This window comes from Astatotilapia calliptera, chromosome 15 (assembly GCF_964374335.1).
Source record: "Astatotilapia calliptera chromosome 15, fAstCal68.1, whole genome shotgun sequence".
Classification (NCBI taxonomy): Eukaryota; Metazoa; Chordata; class Actinopteri; order Cichliformes; family Cichlidae; genus Astatotilapia; species Astatotilapia calliptera.
The window spans coordinates 26,434,211-26,453,906 of NC_137436.1; the positions used below are offsets into that span (position 1 = coordinate 26,434,211).

The 19,696-nt window shown below is 43.0% G+C and overlaps 2 protein-coding genes across 5 annotated transcripts in view; both read left to right on the top strand.

Annotated features, from left to right (window-relative positions):
* Nucleotides 1–3,077: 3,077 nt before the first annotated feature.
* LOC113037615 (interferon-induced protein 44-like) lies at nt 3,078–8,285 on the top strand. The gene is made up of 8 exons (XM_080289387.1): nt 3,078–3,154; nt 3,258–3,296; nt 3,385–3,421; nt 3,542–3,738; nt 5,926–6,098; nt 6,181–6,352; nt 7,449–7,549; nt 7,637–8,285. The coding sequence occupies exons 2-8, from the start codon at nt 3,260–3,262 to the stop codon at nt 7,796–7,798; spliced, it is 879 nt and encodes a 292-aa protein (XP_080145513.1). The 5' UTR covers nt 3,078–3,154; nt 3,258–3,259; the 3' UTR covers nt 7,799–8,285.
* A 6,925-nt stretch (nt 8,286–15,210) lies between these two features.
* The window catches only part of arid1b (AT-rich interactive domain 1B), a 43,631-nt gene continuing 39,145 nt past the window's right edge, over nt 15,211–19,696 (top strand). Inside the window, exon 1 of one of the 4 annotated variants that reach the window (XM_080289462.1) lies at nt 15,211–16,878. In XM_080289462.1, coding sequence (XP_080145588.1) covers nt 15,871–16,878 — 1,008 coding nt within the window. In that variant the 5' untranslated portion in view covers nt 15,211–15,870. The remainder of the gene's footprint in view (nt 16,879–19,696) is intronic. The other 3 variants (XM_080289461.1, XM_080289463.1, XM_026142672.2) reach the window with 3 other exon arrangements.

Here is a 19,696-nt window from a genome sequence, read left to right on the forward strand (position 1 = left end):
CTTTAATGTCCTTTTCTCTGCCACTGTCACCAAAGTGTCCAGCTTCATGCCGACCACAGAGCCAGCCTTCCTGATTCGTTTTTCCAGCCTGGATGAGTCCTTCTGTGCTGTGCTGCTCCTGAGGAAGTACAGTCTGCTTTGGGATCAATGTTAGTTTTGAAATTGGTTTATAACTGCTAAGCAGAGAAGCGTCAAGTTTAAGGGGTTTTAACAGTGGGTGAATGACAGCATTCTTATAATAATCAGGGACCTGACCAGAAACCAAAGAAACATTGATAATTGTAAGCACACAGGGACCAATAGACTGAAGGACATTTTTAAACAAAGATCCAGGTAAAATATCAAGAGGGCAGGAGGATGATTTCATCGAATCAACTAATTTGACCAGCCCAGGTAAAGCACTGTTAAAAAACTTCCTAAAATAACAGGCCTAAGTGAATTTGGAGCAGACAACAGGTACACAGAAGGAGAGATATTGTTCCTCACATTGCTAACTTTTTCAACAAAGACAGAAAAAGAGTTTTCACAATCTTCATTTGATGAAATTGGGACAGCAGATTGAGCAGGAGCAACAATATCACTAATGGTGTCAAATAGTACCTTGGGGTTACCTCTGCTCTTTGAGACTAGGTCTGAGAAATAGGCAGCCCTCACATCTCAAACTGAAGTGTTAAAAGAAACTAAAAGGTCCTTTAAATGAAAGAGATGAACATATAAACGAGTTTTCCTCCACAAATGCTCAACTTTACAACAGGAACGCTTTAAACAACAAATGCTGTCATTTATCCAGGGGGACATCTGTGAAACAGGAGCTAGTCTGGTTTTGACAGGACCAACATTGTCTAAGATAGAAAGACAATGATTATTAAAAAAAATGTTAATAGATCAACATCATTAAAGAAAGGTAAAGCAAAATTAAAAACATCAGAAAATTTAGCAGCAATAGAGGAATTTAGGATGCGAGAGCTAACCACATATCGAACAGGAGATAGGGACAGATGTAAAGACAAGTTAAAAAGAATACAACAATGGTCCGAAATAAAAATGTCCTCAGAACTAATAAAATCAATGGTTAAACCTAAGGTAAAAGCAAGGTCCAGTGTGTGTCCTTTGGTGTGTGTGTGGGGCCAGACACATGCTGTGTAAAATGAAAAGAATCCATGACCTCTGTGAAAGAGGTCAGAGTCATCATCACTGTGTATATTAAAATCCCCGACTACAGCTTCAAGATGGAGGATAAAAAGTCACTGAACTGTTTAAAAGTTGACCATTTAGGCCAGGTGGATGATACATTACAGCACACTAAATCTTTATTTCCAATTTTAACCAGCTGTAATTCAAACGATGAAAAATGTTCGACCATTACTGAGCAACAGTGAAACCGGCTTTCAAACACCGCAGCGAGACCTCCTCCTCGGCCGGACATCCAAGGCTGACTGACGAAGGAGTACCCGCCTGGGCAAAGTTCAATGAGGGATGAGTAGTCACCATCGCGCTGTCCCAAAAATGTACCACTGGTGACGTCTGATGAAGATCCATACACCGGCAGCGGAGGATGGAAAATGCCGTCGCAGGAGGATAAGGTATCCAGACCATCCATAGAGGATCGAATAGATTGGAGCATCAGGCGATCATAGACTAAGGGAGCCAACACATCAGTGACAAAAAAGGAGAACAGAAAGGCCGAAACAAAACTGCACTAGAGCAGAGCAAGACAAACTGCAGCCGGCAGCGGCAAAGCCAAACACAGGCGCCATCATACCGGAAGCTGTTAAACTCTAACCATCTGGTACACTAGCTGCACAGTCGCTCAGAGGAAAGCACTCCAGAGGGTCATTAACACTGCCTAAAGGATCATTGGGTGCCCTCTCCCCACGCTGGAAGATCTACACAGTAACCGCTGTCTTAAAAAAGCCCAGAACATTATAAAAGATACCTCACATCCTGCCCACTCCCTATTTGAACTGTTGGCCTCTGGCAGATGGTACAGAGCACTCAGTGTAAGGACAAATAGACTCAAACACAGCTTTTACCCAACTGCAATAACATGTCTTAATGCTGCTACAAAATAATGGTCATCACGCTGCTCTTGAAATGATCTATGCACTGGCTGAGGTATGTGTGTGTGAATGTATGTGAACGTCTGTTTATACTGTTAGTGAAATGAATGAGGTGTATGATGTCTTTGTGCATGTGGGCTCCGGCCATTGTCTAGGTATATTATTCTTATTAGCACTTTAAAATGTTTATTTTTGATTTTAATACAACTTTTTATTTTATGGATGATGCACTAATCGGAAACCACTTTCAATTTCGTTGTACCTGTGACAATGCCAATAAAGACATTCTATTCTATTCTGTAGCACCCTCAAGGACTGACGTAGGCAAGATGTAGAGTAATAAAACAAGGTTTATTCTGGTCTTGACAACCAATGAGAACTGCTAACGGAAGAAAATAATAATAAAAAACATAACATCGAAATGCATTCTTGTACTTTGTGTCAATCAATAAAAAAGTTATTAATCACAGAAAAAAAAACATTTAAAGTACACAAACCTTGTGAGCGGACATCCAGGAGGGGTTAAATAGTCCTTTATGGCCTTAGTATCTTATTCTCTATCTTCTTCCTTACGTGTTTCTTCTGTTAATCTAATTTTGAATATTACTTTCTCCATGTGTGGAGCTAACCGAGAGCTGCAGCATACATACACCATTGCTATGTCCCAATTCATTGTTTTCCTCTTTACATTCTTTTAATGCAACAGTGATCTAAACTCTAAGTACTAGAAAACCTAACTAGAAGCTGAATCTGTTAACTAAGAGTTCAAAACAAGAACAAGGCACAGAGTCAAACTCTTACTGGAGTCAAGATTAACACGGAAAAAAACCTTAATACCTCAAACACTACTAAAAAAGAAAAAAGACTGTTTATCAATCTGTGCCACAAAGAGTTAAGGCAGAAGGGGGTGTGAAAGGTGTACCTAATAAAGTGTCCAGTGATTTTATAGGTACAGTTTCAAAATCTTGTTTCATAAGAAAGAAAAGTGAAAGTTAAAAGAGCTTTAGGATGTGGTGACTGTAACTTCACACTTTGGTATTTGGGCTGCAGACTGTCTACATCTCAGTGAGGGGGGAGAGATCAGCACAGCAAAGGTACGCTCCTTCAGATGTCTGTTTGCTGTTGGTCATTTATTTTGATTTAAGGCAAACATTAAATAATTCCTTTAAATCTAAAAATAAATGCTTTATGTTCCAGTTATGGGAGGATTGTTTTCAAGAGCTCCTCCAGTAAAATGTAAGTTTGGTCAGAGCTGCTATTTTCCATCCAGTGAACATCAGTTATTGTCCAATGATGTCATTCTTTCTTTAACATCTGTTGTCAGTGCTTGATGCACCATGGAGGAAGCACTTTAACTGGGGGTAAGCATTTACAGGCCTCTGAGAAACATTTGTTATTGTTGATTATCACTTCCTGTTTCAGCCCATCACTTGTTCAGTGTCCAGAATGTGATGTAATGTTTTGTTGTCTCCTCTGAGCAGAAATAAAGAGGACGATCTACAGTATGTGAACAGCTACAAGCCTCAGACTAAAGAACAGCAGCTCAGGATTCTTCTACAAGGCCCAGTTGGAGCTGGAAAGTCCAGTTTCATCAACTCTGTTAAAAGTGTCCTACAGAACAGAGCATGCAGACAGGTCTCCTGTCCGAAGCACCTCCCATTCATCTTGCACAAAAAAGGTATGAAGCATGATTGTGGTGATAAGACTGAGTAAGAAATTGTTCTTTTTTTCCATTGTTTAAAAGTCTGTACGGAGTTTTAAAAAAAAATTGATGTTGCTGTCAGCGATGGCTCATTCAATAAAAAAGTAGTCAGTGCTTCCCACTTTACTCTCTCATAGTCAGCTGATTTCTTAAGAAGAATTCCAGAATAAATCAGATGAAGTGGTAGAGATTTCCCCAGGAATAGGTAGTGGTGACTGGAGTGAACATGGGTGATGAGGAGGTGCTGAGTAGGTTGAGTGTTATGGAGAGAAATGGCTGTGGTGAGTCTGTACATCAAAAAGAGGGAGGAGCACTGGGTGATGTTCAGTACTGTGCAAAAGTTTTAGGCAGGTGAGGAAAAAATGCTGTAAACAAAGAATGCTTTCAAAAATGGAAGTGTTAATCATTTATATTCATCAATCAATGATTGAAACGTTTTTTCACAAAACTTGTTTTGATGTTTCACTTCAGCTTTAGTTGTGTATAATAACCTAGGTCAGATAATTCCATTAAAAAATGTTCCAAAACGAAGTAAATGAATATATTTTGTTTTTATTGCATATTTTAAACCAAAATGATTTTTAAAAAATGAGATGAGAGATAGCTGTCATTTGTCAGTTGCAGGTCTTTTGCCCACAACCGAGATGACAGACCTTGCCGACCGTACATACAATACACAAACATCACATTGGGGAGACAGGTCAGGCTAGGTAGCGAGGGAAAAAAAAACATCGAAATGTGTAACACAGAAGGATAATGCAGGAATGCACAGATATCAACACACCATAGCACAATAAACACAGACAGCAACATGGGAAAGAGTTCCAGTGTGTCCATCTGATCTGGGACCGCTGCAATCTTTCGACTGCGCCTCCAGCTGACCCGATGTCCACATCAGAGGGGAGGTAAGCGTTGGAGGTGGCGTTGGATCCGGGGTAGGGAGGGTGATGCGTCAGTGAGTGCTTATCAGTATCAGTATATGTATGTGTGTGCGTGTCCATAGTTCAGCTGAGACAGTGTCCTTCGCCCCGCCAGGCTAAGTAAACAGTCTTCCAGCCAACCCAGGTGGCCTTGTAGGGAATGGGAAGGAACAGACTCAACACAGTCGTTTACAGGGAGTTTTTGTTCGGCTCCAGCCTTGAGCCCACAGCTGGCGCCGAAGGGGTAGCCGCATTATGATGGTAATTTTTCTTTTGTGACAACTCATGAGAATTTCAAAGCTGTTCTTTAACACTCCGACACTGGTCTCTCAATCTCCCGTTGGAGAACCGCGAGCTTCCCGATGATGGTATCAAACTTGCTGGTGTTTTCATTCTTTTGCCCAAACAGCCGAATCTGAGAACTCACAACTGCAGTGAGCTGTTCTGCAATGTAATCCAACTTTCGCTCAAGGCTGTTATTTTGAGCAGGCCTCTCCTTGATCTATCCCAATATATGTTCAGAGGTGTTATTCTGAGTATTTACGGCAGCTGTAAACGTCTCCAAGGTCTTAACCATGCTGCTTTCGAGCCCGTTCTCAGAAGTCGCGCCTCGTCCCATCGTTTCAATCCCAGTGGGCAGCCTTGGGGGGTTTTGAACAGCCGGTTCCGCTTTCTTAATTCTCCGATAAGTCAGGGCCAAGCCAGCTCAGATCAGCAAGAACCCTGTTATTATGGTTCCGAATAGGTAGATATCTTCAGCGTCCTCGATCGACAGTCCCGCCAGGCACACGACCCTCCATTCCTGCCACCCGTCCATCGTGTATCCGGCAGGGAAAGTCCCTCCAGGGCACTCGGGCTCTCCCGAGCCCAGACTTCTCGTTGAGAAAAGGGTGTCAATAGCATTCAGAGACCAGTTGATCAAATCCATAATTCTCTTTAGGTTTTAGAAACAGACTGTGAGAGAGTGTTCCAGGGAAAGTAATACAAAAAACACGAGACTAGACAAGGACATAAGCAGGGAAGATAAGGGAGAGGAGAAAAAGTGTGTCTGCCTCCTCCGAGAGCCAAAGAGAAAGAATGTAAAAAAGGCACCCAGCAACTGCACGAACACATGCAGAGGTCCATTTCTGGGACTCCTTTAGCTGAGGTGAACTTACAGGACATTGTTGGTAATGTTTTTGTTGCAGTCATGATGAAAATAAGACTTACAGGTCAGCACTACTCCACACTCAATGACTCTGATATTCTGGTCCACAGTATAAAGCCTTCAAGATCCAAAAGGGAGACTCAAACTGCTATTACCCTTTTGTCTTGAATGACATGGCGGGACTGAACGCCAGCAGCAGAAAAATCAGACAGTTGCATGTGAAGGACGTCAAACGGGCCCTGAAGGGACACATCAAAGAAGGTTACAGGGTACAGTTGCTGTATTTCTGATATTGAGTTTAAAGAATTCATTCATTTGGTCACACATCGATACATTCAGTTTGTTTTTCAGTTCAATCCTGAACGTAAACTGTCCAAAGATGACCCACACTACAACAGCAGTCCTTCAGACAGCGACAAAGTGCACATTCTGGTTTTTGTCGTTGATGCCAGCACTATACCTAACATGAAGCAAGAGGACATGGAGGTAATCGAGGACATCAGAGATGAAGCAGATGAAATGGGTAAGAGCACCTTAAACAGAATCAGGATTATCAGTGTTTTTAGTGACACCAGTGGAAGTGAAGTGATCTGCAGTCATTGAGCAACCCTGTGTTTGCTCTCAGCTCACGCTCACTCTGAGTGAAACTTCAGGTAAAACAGTGATGAGACCTCCAGGAGAGCTCATCCCTGTTTGAATGTCATGCTGCACTAACACGGATCTAATCCTATGTTCTGCATGTCAGAGATAGAAATTAGAAGTAAATTTATAAAACATTCAATTCAATTTTATTTATACAACGCCAATTCACAACAACAGTCGCCTCAAGGCACTTTATATTGTAAGGTAGAACTCACAATAATACATACTGAGAAAAAGCCCAACAATCATATGACCTCCTATGAGCAACAGTGGGAAGGAAAAACTCTCTTTTAGCAGGAAAAAACCTCCAGCAGAACAAGGCTCAGGAAGCGGCGGCCATCTGCTGTGACCGGTTAGGGTGAGAGAAGGAAGACAGGACAAAATCATGCTGTGGAAGAGAGCCAGAGATTAATAACAGGTATTCATGGGTCATGAGCTGAGCTTTCCTCTCTGGCCCTACATGAGAAATTCATTGTCACGAATTCCAGGATGAAAATGGATTCTGCTCTGACACTCGACGTTCGTGAAAGCACAGCAGGAATATTCTGTTTTTTTTCAGTTGAGGCAGCTGTGAAAAATCATCTTCTGTCCACCATGTGACCTCGAAACATTAATACATGCTTTTATAACCATCTTGATTACTGCAATGAGCTTTTTATCGGGTTCAGCCAGGCCTCCACTCAGTCCTCAGTCCAGTTTCAGCCTCATTTCACTGGCTTCCAGTTTGTTTCCAAATCCATTTTAAGATCCTTTTATTTATCTTTAATGGTTGTGGCCCATTTCACCTACTGCACCCGTACGTCCCGCCTCGCTCTCTCAGATCAGCAGACCAGATGCTTTTACTCTTTCACTCAGAGGTCACAGGGCTTTCACAGTCTCCACTGCACGTCAGGCAGCTCCTGTACTCGCTGTTGTAAAAACATCATTTAAACACACGTTTTTTTCTCGACCCATATTTATGTTTTGTGTTTCCTCAGAGGTCCCACAAATAGTCCTTTTCACCAAAGTTGATGAGGCCTGTCCGAAGATCAGCAGAGATATCAGGAACGTCTACAAAAGCGTATCTCTAAAGGAAAAGGTGGATTAGTTTAAGTATTTCAGTGCAAGCTTTGGTTTGGTCCAATCTCTCACTTCTAAACTAAAGTGTTGTGATTTTCATATGTAGATTACTAAGTTCAGCGCAGACACGGGGATCAACATTGTCTACATCTATCCAGTGAAGAACATCCACTCAGAATCTGACCTGAAGGATGGCGCTGATGTTCTAATTCTGCACGCCCTCAGACGCATCATCGAAAGAGGACATGACTTTCTCAACAAATCCTAAATCCAGATGTTCTCAGTTTACTGAGTTTATTTCTAGTTTCTTATTCTTTCTAAGCTTTTTAGCCCCACCTTTTCTCTTTCACACACTAACCTCTTTCAATAAGGTGCATGAGCACACAGGAAAGGTAGGGCAGGGGCCAGTTAAGCTAAGAGATTTGATTGGTCAATCCAGTGTCAGTAATGAAGATGCTGTTAGTGCCAGGAGCAGTCACAGTTCTGCATGAAATGATGACTCGGACAGAGCTGAGAGCCAAACTCAAATCATTTTTATTCTTTTTTTATATTGAACTTTTTGATCCCAGCTTTTAGTTATATATGACATTAGTATTCAGTGTATGTGTGGTGTCTAAAACATGTTTCCTCTGCTCTGATGAGTAAACACAACTTAATGAAATGAACACCTTAGTGTTAAATTTGATAGAAAAAATGTTTGTATGTTTAACATTATTGATCCATTAATAAAGCTGCAACAAGCTGATAAAAAACGACTCCTTTTTGTAAAGGTCATTTCTGAGTTCATTTCATGTCTTCATTGGAAAGTGAAGATAGAGCGAGAAACGTGTTACGACCTTAATTTGGAGGAACAGAAAGTAATATTTTTTTAAAAATGGGCCTCACAAAAACTGCAGCTCTGAGAAGTTCTGAACAGAGATGTTCTGATGAAGTTACAGACACTGATGGAGGACAGAGACTGAATGACTCATCTGCAGTTCTCAGCTCAGTCAGACTTTAACAGCACAGGAAGTTGGAAGCAAGCAGGTTTACATTTTTCACTCTTCACCGAGAGAAGCTTCACAATTTAGACATTAGAAACTCTCACAGTCACTGTTGTGTCAACAGTGCACTCCAGCACTGACCTGTATGTATATATGTGCCTGTGGAGGGGTCCAGTCATGTGTAAGTGAACATGTGAAACTGTCAAGCTGTTTGCTGTTGTGAACTCAAACACCACACCTGTGTTTCAGGAATGAAAGCTGCTGACATGAAGCTGTGTCTGCTGAGCTGGTTTTATCATTGTTCTTGCTGAACTGTTACCAGCTCACAAAAACGAAACCAAGAACACAGGAAACAGGAAAGAGTACACACCCTGTGCATCCTGTGGTTACACAGCTTTAGCTTTCTCTACTTCTCTGTTCAAAGACAAACTGTCTCATGCATGTGTTAGAAATGATTAGAAGGTTTGCCTTTAAAGCTCATCTGGGTCTGCAGCATCACAGCAGCTGAGCCTTAAACCTAAAAGTGTTTTGTTTTTTTGTTTTTTTAGCTTTTGTCTTCAGGACCCCTCAGAGAAAACTTCTTCACTTCACACATTTATGGTCTCACTTTTATGTGAAGTCATTCTATGTAATGCATTTCTTTGTTGTCATTCATAATATTTTTCCTCATTGAATCATCTGCCTACATCTCCCCCTATACCAGCATCCTCCTTCATCACATCCATAGATCTCCTCTGACGTCTTCCTCCTTTCCTCCCTCCTCTGCACATGTCCAAACCATATGAGCCTCTCTGACTGTCTCACTGTTCTCATGCATGTCCTGCACCACCCTCACATATTTGCTCATGCTGTACCACAGTTCCTGTTAGTTGGTGCTCATGTTCAGAGGCAGGGTCTGAAAAAATTGAAAATCATGTAAAAGATTCCAGAATAATTTTCTCTTGAACAGAATATCTCTTTATTGTCATTGTACAAGTACAACAAAACTGTGGGTGCCCCACGCCAACTGTGCCACCAACCGATGTAGGCAATGTTTCACAAGAACTTTGAATAATCAGCAGGTCGTGAGTTTGATCTTAGTGTGCTGCTAAAGAGCTCCAGCAGAGGGCAGCATGCTTTTACTTTCTGCTCTTTCCTTTTGGTGCTGCTGGATTTCAGGATTTCATCCCAAAAGATTCATCCGTGATGGACCAAAACCCGCTCCAGACCCTGAGGAGCTTAATACAAGAATAACAGACAAACATAAAGTCTGAACCTTCCGAAATCTTTAGAGTCGTTCTGATTCTCAGGGGAAAAAGAATAAAGAACAAAACGCCTTCAGGCAATGTGTTTGAGCATTAAGGTCAAACAAGAAACCTGAAGACTGACTCTTGTCTGCAGAGACTGGACTGCAAAAACAGATTTAGGTCTACATTCAAAAATTGGTCCTTTTGAATTAGATCTTTGCAAAAAATAATTCAATTTACATCAACATAACTGAATATAATCTTACATTACAGGGTCAACGTTGGCATATTTAACATGAACATAAAGCTACGACTATGGATGGGTACCGGTGTCCGGTGCCATGATGGCACCGGTTCTGACATAAACGGTAGTAACCAGACCGAAAAGCAGCGCACATTTCGGTGCTTTATTTCGGTGCTTTTTTTTTCCTGAGCTGTGATACACTTCTAGCCAATCATTTTACGTTTCCCAGGATAGTAGGCGGGGCCAGGTACGTACGTTCAGTTAGAGCAGAGCTACAGATTAAAAATGTCCAAGGCGAAGCGGTCAAAAGTCTGGCTGTACTTCACAGCAAAAGATGCAAACTCAGCAGCAACAAGTGCTTTAAGCTGATACTGTGATATTGTCAAAGGAGGTAACACCTCAAATCCGATGAAACACCTGGCGACGCATAGCGTTTTTTTTTTAAAGCCGAGAAATGCGCCGTATTTGATAGCTTGCTGCAAGACCTCACACTGTGCACGTTGGGTGGGTTGCCAGTTATCGGACCGGAGCAACATCCCCCAAAAACCCGAAGAATAGAGTCCTGGCCCCTAGCCCTGCCAGTGTAGCAGAAATGATGACGGATGATGATGCAGCAGAAGCCGTTCTTCTCTGCGTGAGTCGCTTAATGTTGTCCGTGTGTAATTTACGTTGAGTAGGCTAACCACGTTATTACATTAATGCATGTAAGGTGAACTAGCAAACATCATCATAGCTACATGCGGCTGTCCTCTTGTTTGATGGCAGATACTCCCTTCACCCTGGCCAAAAAGGCTAAAATGACCAAAGAAAAAGTGGAAAACAGTTAAACATGAGAGGTTTTTGGACAAAGTTTGTGTTTTTTCCATTGTTTAAGCACTGCTTCCAGCCAAGAGTGATACCATATATGCCCCATAGCTGCAGAAAAGGCTAACATTGTTATCTTTTTACAAAAAAACAAACAAACAGCTGAACATGAGAGGTTTTTGGACAAAGTTTGTGTTCTCCATTCTTTAAGCACCGGTTTGAGCACCGTTTAAGCACCGGCACCGTTTCAAAAGTACCGATTTGGCACCGGTATCGGATAAAACCTAAACGATACCCATCCCTAGCTATGACCAATAAATTGAAATCTGGTTTAACACAGTTGTGTGTTATTAGCTGTGTTTCCAGCCTGTTACAGTGAATCATCATCACAAGACAAAGTCTTTATGCGGAGCTAAGGTCAGTAACTGATAGTGATGGGCAGATGAAGCCCCATGAAGCACTGAAGCTTTTCATCCAATTGGTTCACCCCAACGCGAAGCTTCATGAAGCTTCATTTGCTCTAGCAGGACACCTACTGGACGTAAAAATAATAGCTGGCATGAATTTGAAGAGTGTGGCATTTTGCACACAGCCTGTAAATGTCAACAACAAAAGGAGTGTGTAAAACATGTATATTGTAGTGATGGCAGTATACTGTGTATATTTATACTGGCAGTATGGGAAATGATTATTTGGAAATGCTTGAAATGGAAATGATCATTTACTGTGAGGTGAGGTGTGGTTGGGGTGTGGACAGTGGTTGTGCTTTTGTAACGTTGAGGTATGGACAGCTACACTCAGTCCTGCCTGTTCACATTTTATTCTGTAAAAACTAAATTTTCACTGCTTTTATGACCTTTTTAGTGGGGAGAACATAGCTAGGATTTAATGATTTAACAAATCTTTTGAATCCTTTGTCCTCCACAATGCTAAATGGCTGGGAGTCCTCAATCACCATGCTGACCAGGTCTTCATCTATTTGAGATTGTTCTCCTCAGGAAAGACAATAAAGATAAAGCACAAATATAAATATCACACACGTAACTTATAACAGTTGTATAATATTGTTATATCATTTAGTAACATTACTGCATCCTATATTATCATTGCATTTGATGGCTCACCTGGTCTTGCTCCACGATCGGTGTCCCCCTTATTCTCATGCAAAGCTCTGTAGTGCCTAAGCATGGATGAGGTGTTGCTGTTATATCTCAGCTCCCTGGCACATAGCAAACACTTCACCTTGTACAAAAGTCAAGACAGCTCAACATAAATTGTATTGCACCATCAGTATCATGAAAATACATCTTCTGTAGAAATTTACATACCTTGTTGGGAGGAATAAGATCAAAATGTTCCCACACAGGGGAGGACATCCTCCTCTTCTTAGCTGGCTCCATTCTCTCCTGACTTTCCTCACTCTCATAAACCTCCATACGGTTTCCAAACTCTCACTAACCGCAACTCTCCATCAAACACCCACATTTTTGAATGAAGTCTGAGGGGTTTATATCGCTGTCATATCTCGCGGCAAAGTTCGAACCACTTCATGAACCAGTCACGTGGTACAGCCGGGCAGCGAGGCTTCGGACGTCATCATTTTCAGCTCCTCCCATAAATGAAGCAAGCCTCGATACGCGCTTCGCGGAAACGCCCCCTCCATTACTCGACACACGCTCCGAAGCCTCGATACAGAACGTCCCATCACTAGTAACTGAAGCATGTGAGCATAACCTGTTTATGTCCACAAAACCTTTAATATTCATTAAATGTGATACATTAAACTGGACCGGCTTCACTCACTCTCAGGTTGAACTTGAGGTGACATCATTAAATGTCTCCTGATGTTTTTTATAAAGTGAAAGAATGAAAATCATCACTTAAATATTTGCTAACTGTCTTTAAAAGTAACCTAATCAATCAATCGACCAGTGGAAATGCAGATTAATAATTACTGATGTGTGCTGTGTTGTATCTAACCTGTGCATGTGTTGGTTGTTGTATGTCTAGCCTGTGTGTTGGTTGTTGTATGTCTAGCCTGTGTGTGTTATGGTAAATGGTAAATGGCCTGTATTTATATAGCGCTTTACTAGTCCCTAAGGACCCCAAAGCGCTTTACATATCCAGTCATCCACCCATTCACACACACATTCACACACTGGTGATGGCAAGCTACATTGTAGCCACAGCCACCCTGGGGCGCACTGACAGAGGTGAGGCTGCCGGACACTGGCGCCACCGGGCCCTCTGACCTGGTTGTTGTATCTCTAACCTGAGTGTGTTTTGGTTGTTGTATCTCTTGTCTGTGTGTGTGTGTGTGTGTGTGTGTGTGTGTGTGTCGGTTGTTGTATCTCTTGTCTGTGTGTGTGTCGGTTGTTGTATCTCTAACCTGAGTGTGTGATGGTTATGTTTTCAGGTTGTTGTCAGTTTGATTCTGGGTGTTGTGTTTCCAGCAGCAGAGCAGAGCGCTGGTTTCCATCACAGCGTTCCTGAGAGCTGCTGCTGCTTTTTGACCCAGTTTCTCTGCTTTACTTGACTGGGCTGCTCCCAGTGCTGTGGTGGAAGGTCCCTGATGGACCTCCTTCATGCTCGCATTTCTGCACGCTGAGGTGGAGACGTCCTCTGAGGCAGATGTTTCATTGAGGGCAGAGCAGCAGCTGTGCATGGGAAACCTTCATGTGGATGATTTCTTCTCTTCTCTGAGGCGCACACTTCAGATAGTTTCACTAAAAGGAAGCTGCAACAGCACAAACACGATCCAGAGCTCCAGTTCAGCTAGGTGAAGGTTAGCAGACAGCTAGTTAGTACCGGCGCCTGCGTCACCATCCAGGTTAAGGAGGCCACGCCCCCTATTAACACAAACTTTAAGCCTCAATTCAGTTTAAATGGGTGACTTATAAAAACATCCTCCCCCGTACAGGTAAAGGTGGAAATGGTCTACAGAGACCAAAAAATCAGTAAAAATGTATCAGGATGTAAACATGTTTGTTTCTGCTGTTAGCTTTACCATGGGGACTGACTCACTGCTGCCCCTGTTGGACACCAGAGGAACTGCAGGTTTGGCCCTAAAGGTGAATAATAAAAACTTAATCTCCAAACAGAATAATCCAGAGCTGGACTCGTATACACAGACTTTTTTATTGAAATAAATAAATGAATATAATACATAAATACATAAATATATTTACTCCTTTTAAATATTTAAACATGTAAACGATGCTTCTTTCTCATTGGTGCTCTTTTTACTAATATCCTCTGGTCATTAAAATAAAGAAGGTTTAACTCTGCTGCTCGTCTGAAGAGTACAGTGCAGTGAGGAAATGTGCACACAGGTCTGAGTTCAACTGGGATTTCAGGAGGGTGAAATGGTCCCTGTTTATCAGGCGGTGAAGTTTAAGAGCATGGAGAGAGCAGGACGCTGAGCATGATGTGGAGCTGTGAGAGTATTTTTAGTTTTGACAATAAAAGGGTCACCATAGCGTCTTCTCTCAGTCCCAGCCTTCACATTATTTTAATACAGCTGAAAAAACTAAAATGAGAGAAAAACCCTGCAAAAAGGATCCTAAGAAGGTTTTGAGCCATCAGTCAGACTCTTTCCTGGAGGGATGAACACCAAGCTTTTCTCACTTGGTGTTTTCATGGTTTTGAGATCGGCTAAAATCTCAGACTGGGTGAGATTGGCTGATTGTGAAGGCCTCTTATTCGCTTCATCCTCATCTTCATCAGCCTCAGTGAGGACTCATGGACGGAGAGGCCGCTGTGATCTGGTGACCCTCAGTGACTCGTTGCTCTAAGAGGACAAATAGACCCAAAACACGGCAGCAACTTGAACCCACAGACCCCCCACACCCCCAACCTTACAGCGCAGTGGTTCTCAAACTGTGAAGCAGGTCTCACTGATGGGACAGAACTACAGCAGGTGGATGATGAGGGTAAAAATATGGAGAGAACTTGATAAAATCTGAAATTTGTGGGGAAAATGAGTCATCTGATTCAATTGTGTTGGCCTTCAATTCACTAAAATTAAACTTGGATTCTTCTATACTGCAGCAGTGGGGGACGTAGATGGACTGCATTTACTAGAGTCAGAGGTTTTTCCTTTCAATTGTCAAATGTTGATGTTCTGCTGCTTGTTCGTATTTAATGTCCAGCAAAAGGAAGAACCTTAAATCTTTAGTTTCAGTATATAAGCTGAAAAATCGGACCCATTTTGTTTGTCGTTAGTCAGAAGGTGAGGTGATGTTTGAAGATCAGTGATGTTTGTGTTTTATTTGATTCTAAATAATAGAACGTAAACTCACATGTAAGCTGTTTCTGTGCACACGGCTTTCAGATAATTATTCTCAGCTTTCGTGTTTCTTGTTGCTGATTTAACACCAAGATGATTTCCTCTCGTTGTTTCTGTCTGGTGAAGATTCAGGATGATTATGTTTTTGTTTTGTTTTTCTATTTGGGGAAATAAACTGCTTATTTCTACTGACCAACCCTCAGACTGTAAAAAAGATCATTTGTGCTCATGTTTCAAGCTTTGCACAGAGATATGTTTCTAAATAATTTTAAGCACTCGGGAACATCTCAGCTCTTTCTGTGGCTGCAAACAGGAAGGATGAGGAGCACGGTCATAAGATTAGTCACAAAACATGAAAAAGTGACTCCAACTCATCTGGTTATCAGACTTTTTTAAAGGAAAAAAAATGTCCTGGCATCAGCCCTCCACCTCCTCACAGAGAAGAAGAACCGCTGCAGCTGCTGATGGATGGCTCAGGTATTTCGGGGGTGAAAAGGTAAAAACACCAATCAGTGTTGCAGGCTTATCTGACCGGGGTTATTAGAGAGGTCATGGGAGGTGTGAGACCTGAAGAGTGGGTTTTTGGGCTTTTTATTATTATGAGAAATTTCTGCCACTGACCGCCCTCTTTCCACCTGTGGCCTTGCAGGTGGCATCAGCCCCCTGAGATGAGGAGAAGTGAAGGACTGGGATGAGTGATGTCAGTGGAGAACCTGGAGGGGGATACGAGATCGGAGAGGGGGGACAAAAGGCCAGGCCGGCCGTGCCTCTGCTGCGGTGAGCAGGGAGACGGGGATGTTCAGTGGGCATCCAGTGAAAACGTTAGGTATCTGTGGTGCCACCGGTGGTGCTGGACCCCAGCCTCCTCCTCCTTCATCTTCATCATCGTCATCATCATTCTCCTCATTCCACCAAACACCTCCGTCGTTCAGCCAGCTTGTCCAGCAGCTCCACTTCCAACTGCAAACACACCACAACACAAACAACAACAACACCATCAGCACCATCAGCAGCAGCGTCCAGCAGCATGGATGCACAGCAAACATCCTGCAGGAGGGGAGCAGCCGAGCACAGGAGCTGAATCAAAGGGAGGAGGAGGAGGAGCGGATGGATGCCAGGCTGGGATCAGCCACCAGCAGCACCGACAACAACCCTCCTCCGACTGGGACCAGCTCCGAGTTTAATCATTATTATGGGAATGGAAGAGGAGGGCCTAGCTTCGATCAACATGGCGGACAACAAAGCCCAGGGACTGGGGTAAGAGCGGCGCGCTCCGTACTCAGCACCATGGATCAGGTCCACAACTCCCACGAAGGCTACAGCAACAACAGCCCCTACAACCACTACCCGAACTACCGGCCCGGGTACGGGAACAGTGGATACGGTGGCATGATGAGCCCGTCACGCCAGGGGAACAACCTGCTGGGCCCCGGCAGTGGCGGCGCAGGCTCGACCGCTGCTAATCACAGCAAGGCGGTGATGACTGCTAGCAGCTCCCCGGCTGGAGGCGGCGGCGGGTTTCAGCGGTTTCCCGGACAGGGTCAGCAGCAGCCACAACAGCAGCACCCGTCAGGGGCTACACCAACTTTGAACCAGTTATTAACTTCTCCGAGTCCGATGATGCGGGGTTATGGAGGTGGATATCCAGATTATAATAATCCCGCACAGCAACAGCCGAGCATGGGGCTGGCTAAAGACATGGGCTCCCAGTACGGCTCCGGGGCTCACGGCTGGGGAGGACAGCAGAGAAATCACCCGACCATGAGCCCAGGGAATCCCGGGCAGGGTGGCGGCAGGGCTCAGGTGAATAACAGCTTATTAACACCGTTTATAACCTGACTAATGACAGGTGGACATCGCACCACCGGTAACCTGCTAGCTGCTAACAGCCGCGATGCTAACCCAAATAGCTAACGGCAGCTAGCTGCTAAGCTAGGTGTGTGTTTTTCTTTTTTTTAATTTTCACTGCAGACAGATTCATTAATTAAGCACCGCACCCACGTGAGTCGTTTAGGACTCTAAAGCAAACAAATTGTATTGTGTTATTACTTGCTTTTATAAATGACAAGCATTGGCGACTGTTCGTGATGACAGAAGCTGGGGAAGTTTTCGATTGTGTCCAAGGTGACTTCGCTTTTAGCCCGCTAGGCTAAGCTATCATTAGCATATAGCTGTCGTTAACGGCAAAGGCCTTCGTGTGTGAAAGTAGGCAGCTTGCTGATTTTATAAGAGGTCGAATTTGTTATAAATATATATAAAAATGTAAACTGGGTGGTTGTAATCAGTTTTATTGTTACACTTGAAAAGATCGCGGTTTAAATGGTGACAGGGTTGACGGTTGACAGCTCCGCTCAAATCTGACAGTTCGCGTATGCTAATGATGTGTTTTGAGGGGTCACCGGTAAATAAAGCTCTTTCCTCGGATTTTATCTGTTTCTCTACCCCGCCGGGAGAAGACAGTGTGGCGGGGACTCGGGTCTAATCAGGTGACGCTTCCTCCTGCAACAGCGGCCACTTCAGCTTCTGATTCCGGCCACAACTTTCTTGGCAGGCAGCCTATTAATAGCCCCATCTCCGCTCGGGAGCCCTGACCTTCACTCATGCAGATTAGCCATGTGCCCATCACCACCGGCACAACACTGGGGCTAACACACTGGCTGACCCGCCGCTGCAGCCCGGCCTGCAGGAGGCCTCAACCCCGGTCATCCCTACTCCATGTCAGTGTCACTTTACCTGGACCGGCGGTGCACTGTAGAAGCTCGTCAGAGTCACGGTTTAACTGCAGTTAATAGACTCACAAGATCTTTTTTTTTTAAATGATTTCTTTATGGAATAATCGACAGGTTATTATTTCGAATTATTAGCAGGTCTTTAAAATAGCAGAAAACAATGGAAATGCCGGTCTGCAGGTGATTAAGTCACCATTGAATAATGGAATTATGATCCCTTAATTTATTTTCAGGATCATTTGACTGGATGCAAACAAGGAATTTTTCAGCTACTCAATAAATCAGCTTCTGTTTTAATAAAATGTGTTTTTAGTGAATAATTATCATTCACTAACCATCCGTTACCTCCTCCGAATGGGGACAAGAACACAGTTATTTGTTAGAAACGATGAACCATGCACAATTTTTTTTTTTCACAGGTAGAAATCTTTGTCAGCAAACTGTCTGCTCCTGTGTCTGAGATCAGGTTCAATTAGCTAAACTTGTGTGTTGGCTTATTGGAAAATATGATGCAATACGTGCTTACATGAAGAAACTCTAACTTGCAGGCAGATGGGAGAGCACAGCTCAGTGTACAGGATGACACGAGGCAACAAGACTGATTCCTCTTTAAATTTGTTTCAGTTTTAATTCCACGTGTTGATGCCCTGAACAGAAATGAGGATTTGTGTAATCACACTGTGTTACACAAAAAAGAAAGAATGAATTCGTTGCACCCACAAAGACTGAACAAAGAGGGCCAGGTTATTTAGTGAACCGGAATAAAATCTATCTGGGTTTTTTGCTTCTCAGTTGGTGTACTGGACTTTCATATGGCAGTCAGCACAATCCTCTCCTCTCATTTGTTGTCTCAAAAGGGCCGAGGTTCATATATCGTATTATAACTAAACTTAAAACTAGTACTAGGTGGCAGTCAGCATTTTAATTAGCAGAATAAAAATTTTAAAAGTTGTGAAATTACTGTTACAGCAGCTCAATAAACCCAACTAAAAGGAGGTGAAATATGAAATGAATGCAGATGTTGTGTGTTTGTCCTCGTCTACGGGACTCTGAGTCAGCTGAGGACAAACTCTAAACATTTTCACTCTGTAAACCTCCCGAAACTTATATAAAAACTGAAATCAGAATAAATACTAAGGAAAATAGAAACTGTAATATCTCTGCTGTGGATCGGCCAGCTCTGCTTTGTCGTTTCTATCCGCCTCCTCACTGCCGGCCTCGGCCTGTGTGGACGCTCCTTGTGGAGCATGATTTTATGATTTTGTTTTCTAGTTGAAATAAAGACTTTTAGGGCAGCGCCTCAGAGCCTGCACGTTTCATACACGAGTTTATTCCTGTAGTCGAGCTAATGTGTTGGTTTATGGAGCTGGTGATCGGATGACTGACATGCAGGAGTCACACACACGTTGGCTGTGTTTTCAGATATTAAAGTTTAAAATAGTTTAATTGTTGGGTCTTCTGTTAGTAACGGAGAACACCAAATAAAACCAATAAAATTGGTTCGGTAATACCGGTAATAACAACAGCCCGCTTGTATGCTGTACCAAAAAATGTGCTTTGGTGTGAATCTGATGGACAAAAGCCAAACCAGTTCCACATCACTGAAGTTGCACCATTTTTACAAACCATTTCTGGTTCATCTGTTTCATTCAACGATCCGCTTTCGCCCTTCTCATTCTCCGTTGCTGCCATGCTTTTTCCGCCATGTGCGTATGAAAACAAAAGTGCTGCGCATGCGCGTTTTACCCATATCCTATCGCGATTTTTCATTTTCTTATCATTACCTAACATTATACCGGTATTACCATGAACAGTATGATATGGCCCGGGCCCAGTAAGAAGGATGGAACGTTGATGGTGTTGTAGGTTATAAGCTTGTGAGTGAGAAGGCT

What these genes read in the sequence shown, in the direction of transcription:
- LOC113037615 (XM_080289387.1), top strand. Translation starts at nt 3,260, where the DNA reads ATGGGAGGATTGTTTTCAAGAGCTCCTCCAGTAAAAT. An exon ending in ATTCATCTTGCACAAAAAAG is followed by an intron (nt 3,739 to 5,925) that starts GTATGAAGCATG and finishes AATGACTCTGAT; the next exon opens with ATTCTGGTCCACAGTATAAA. An exon ending in GCGTATCTCTAAAGGAAAAG is followed by an intron (nt 7,550 to 7,636) that starts GTGGATTAGTTT and finishes TTTCATATGTAG; the next exon opens with ATTACTAAGTTCAGCGCAGA.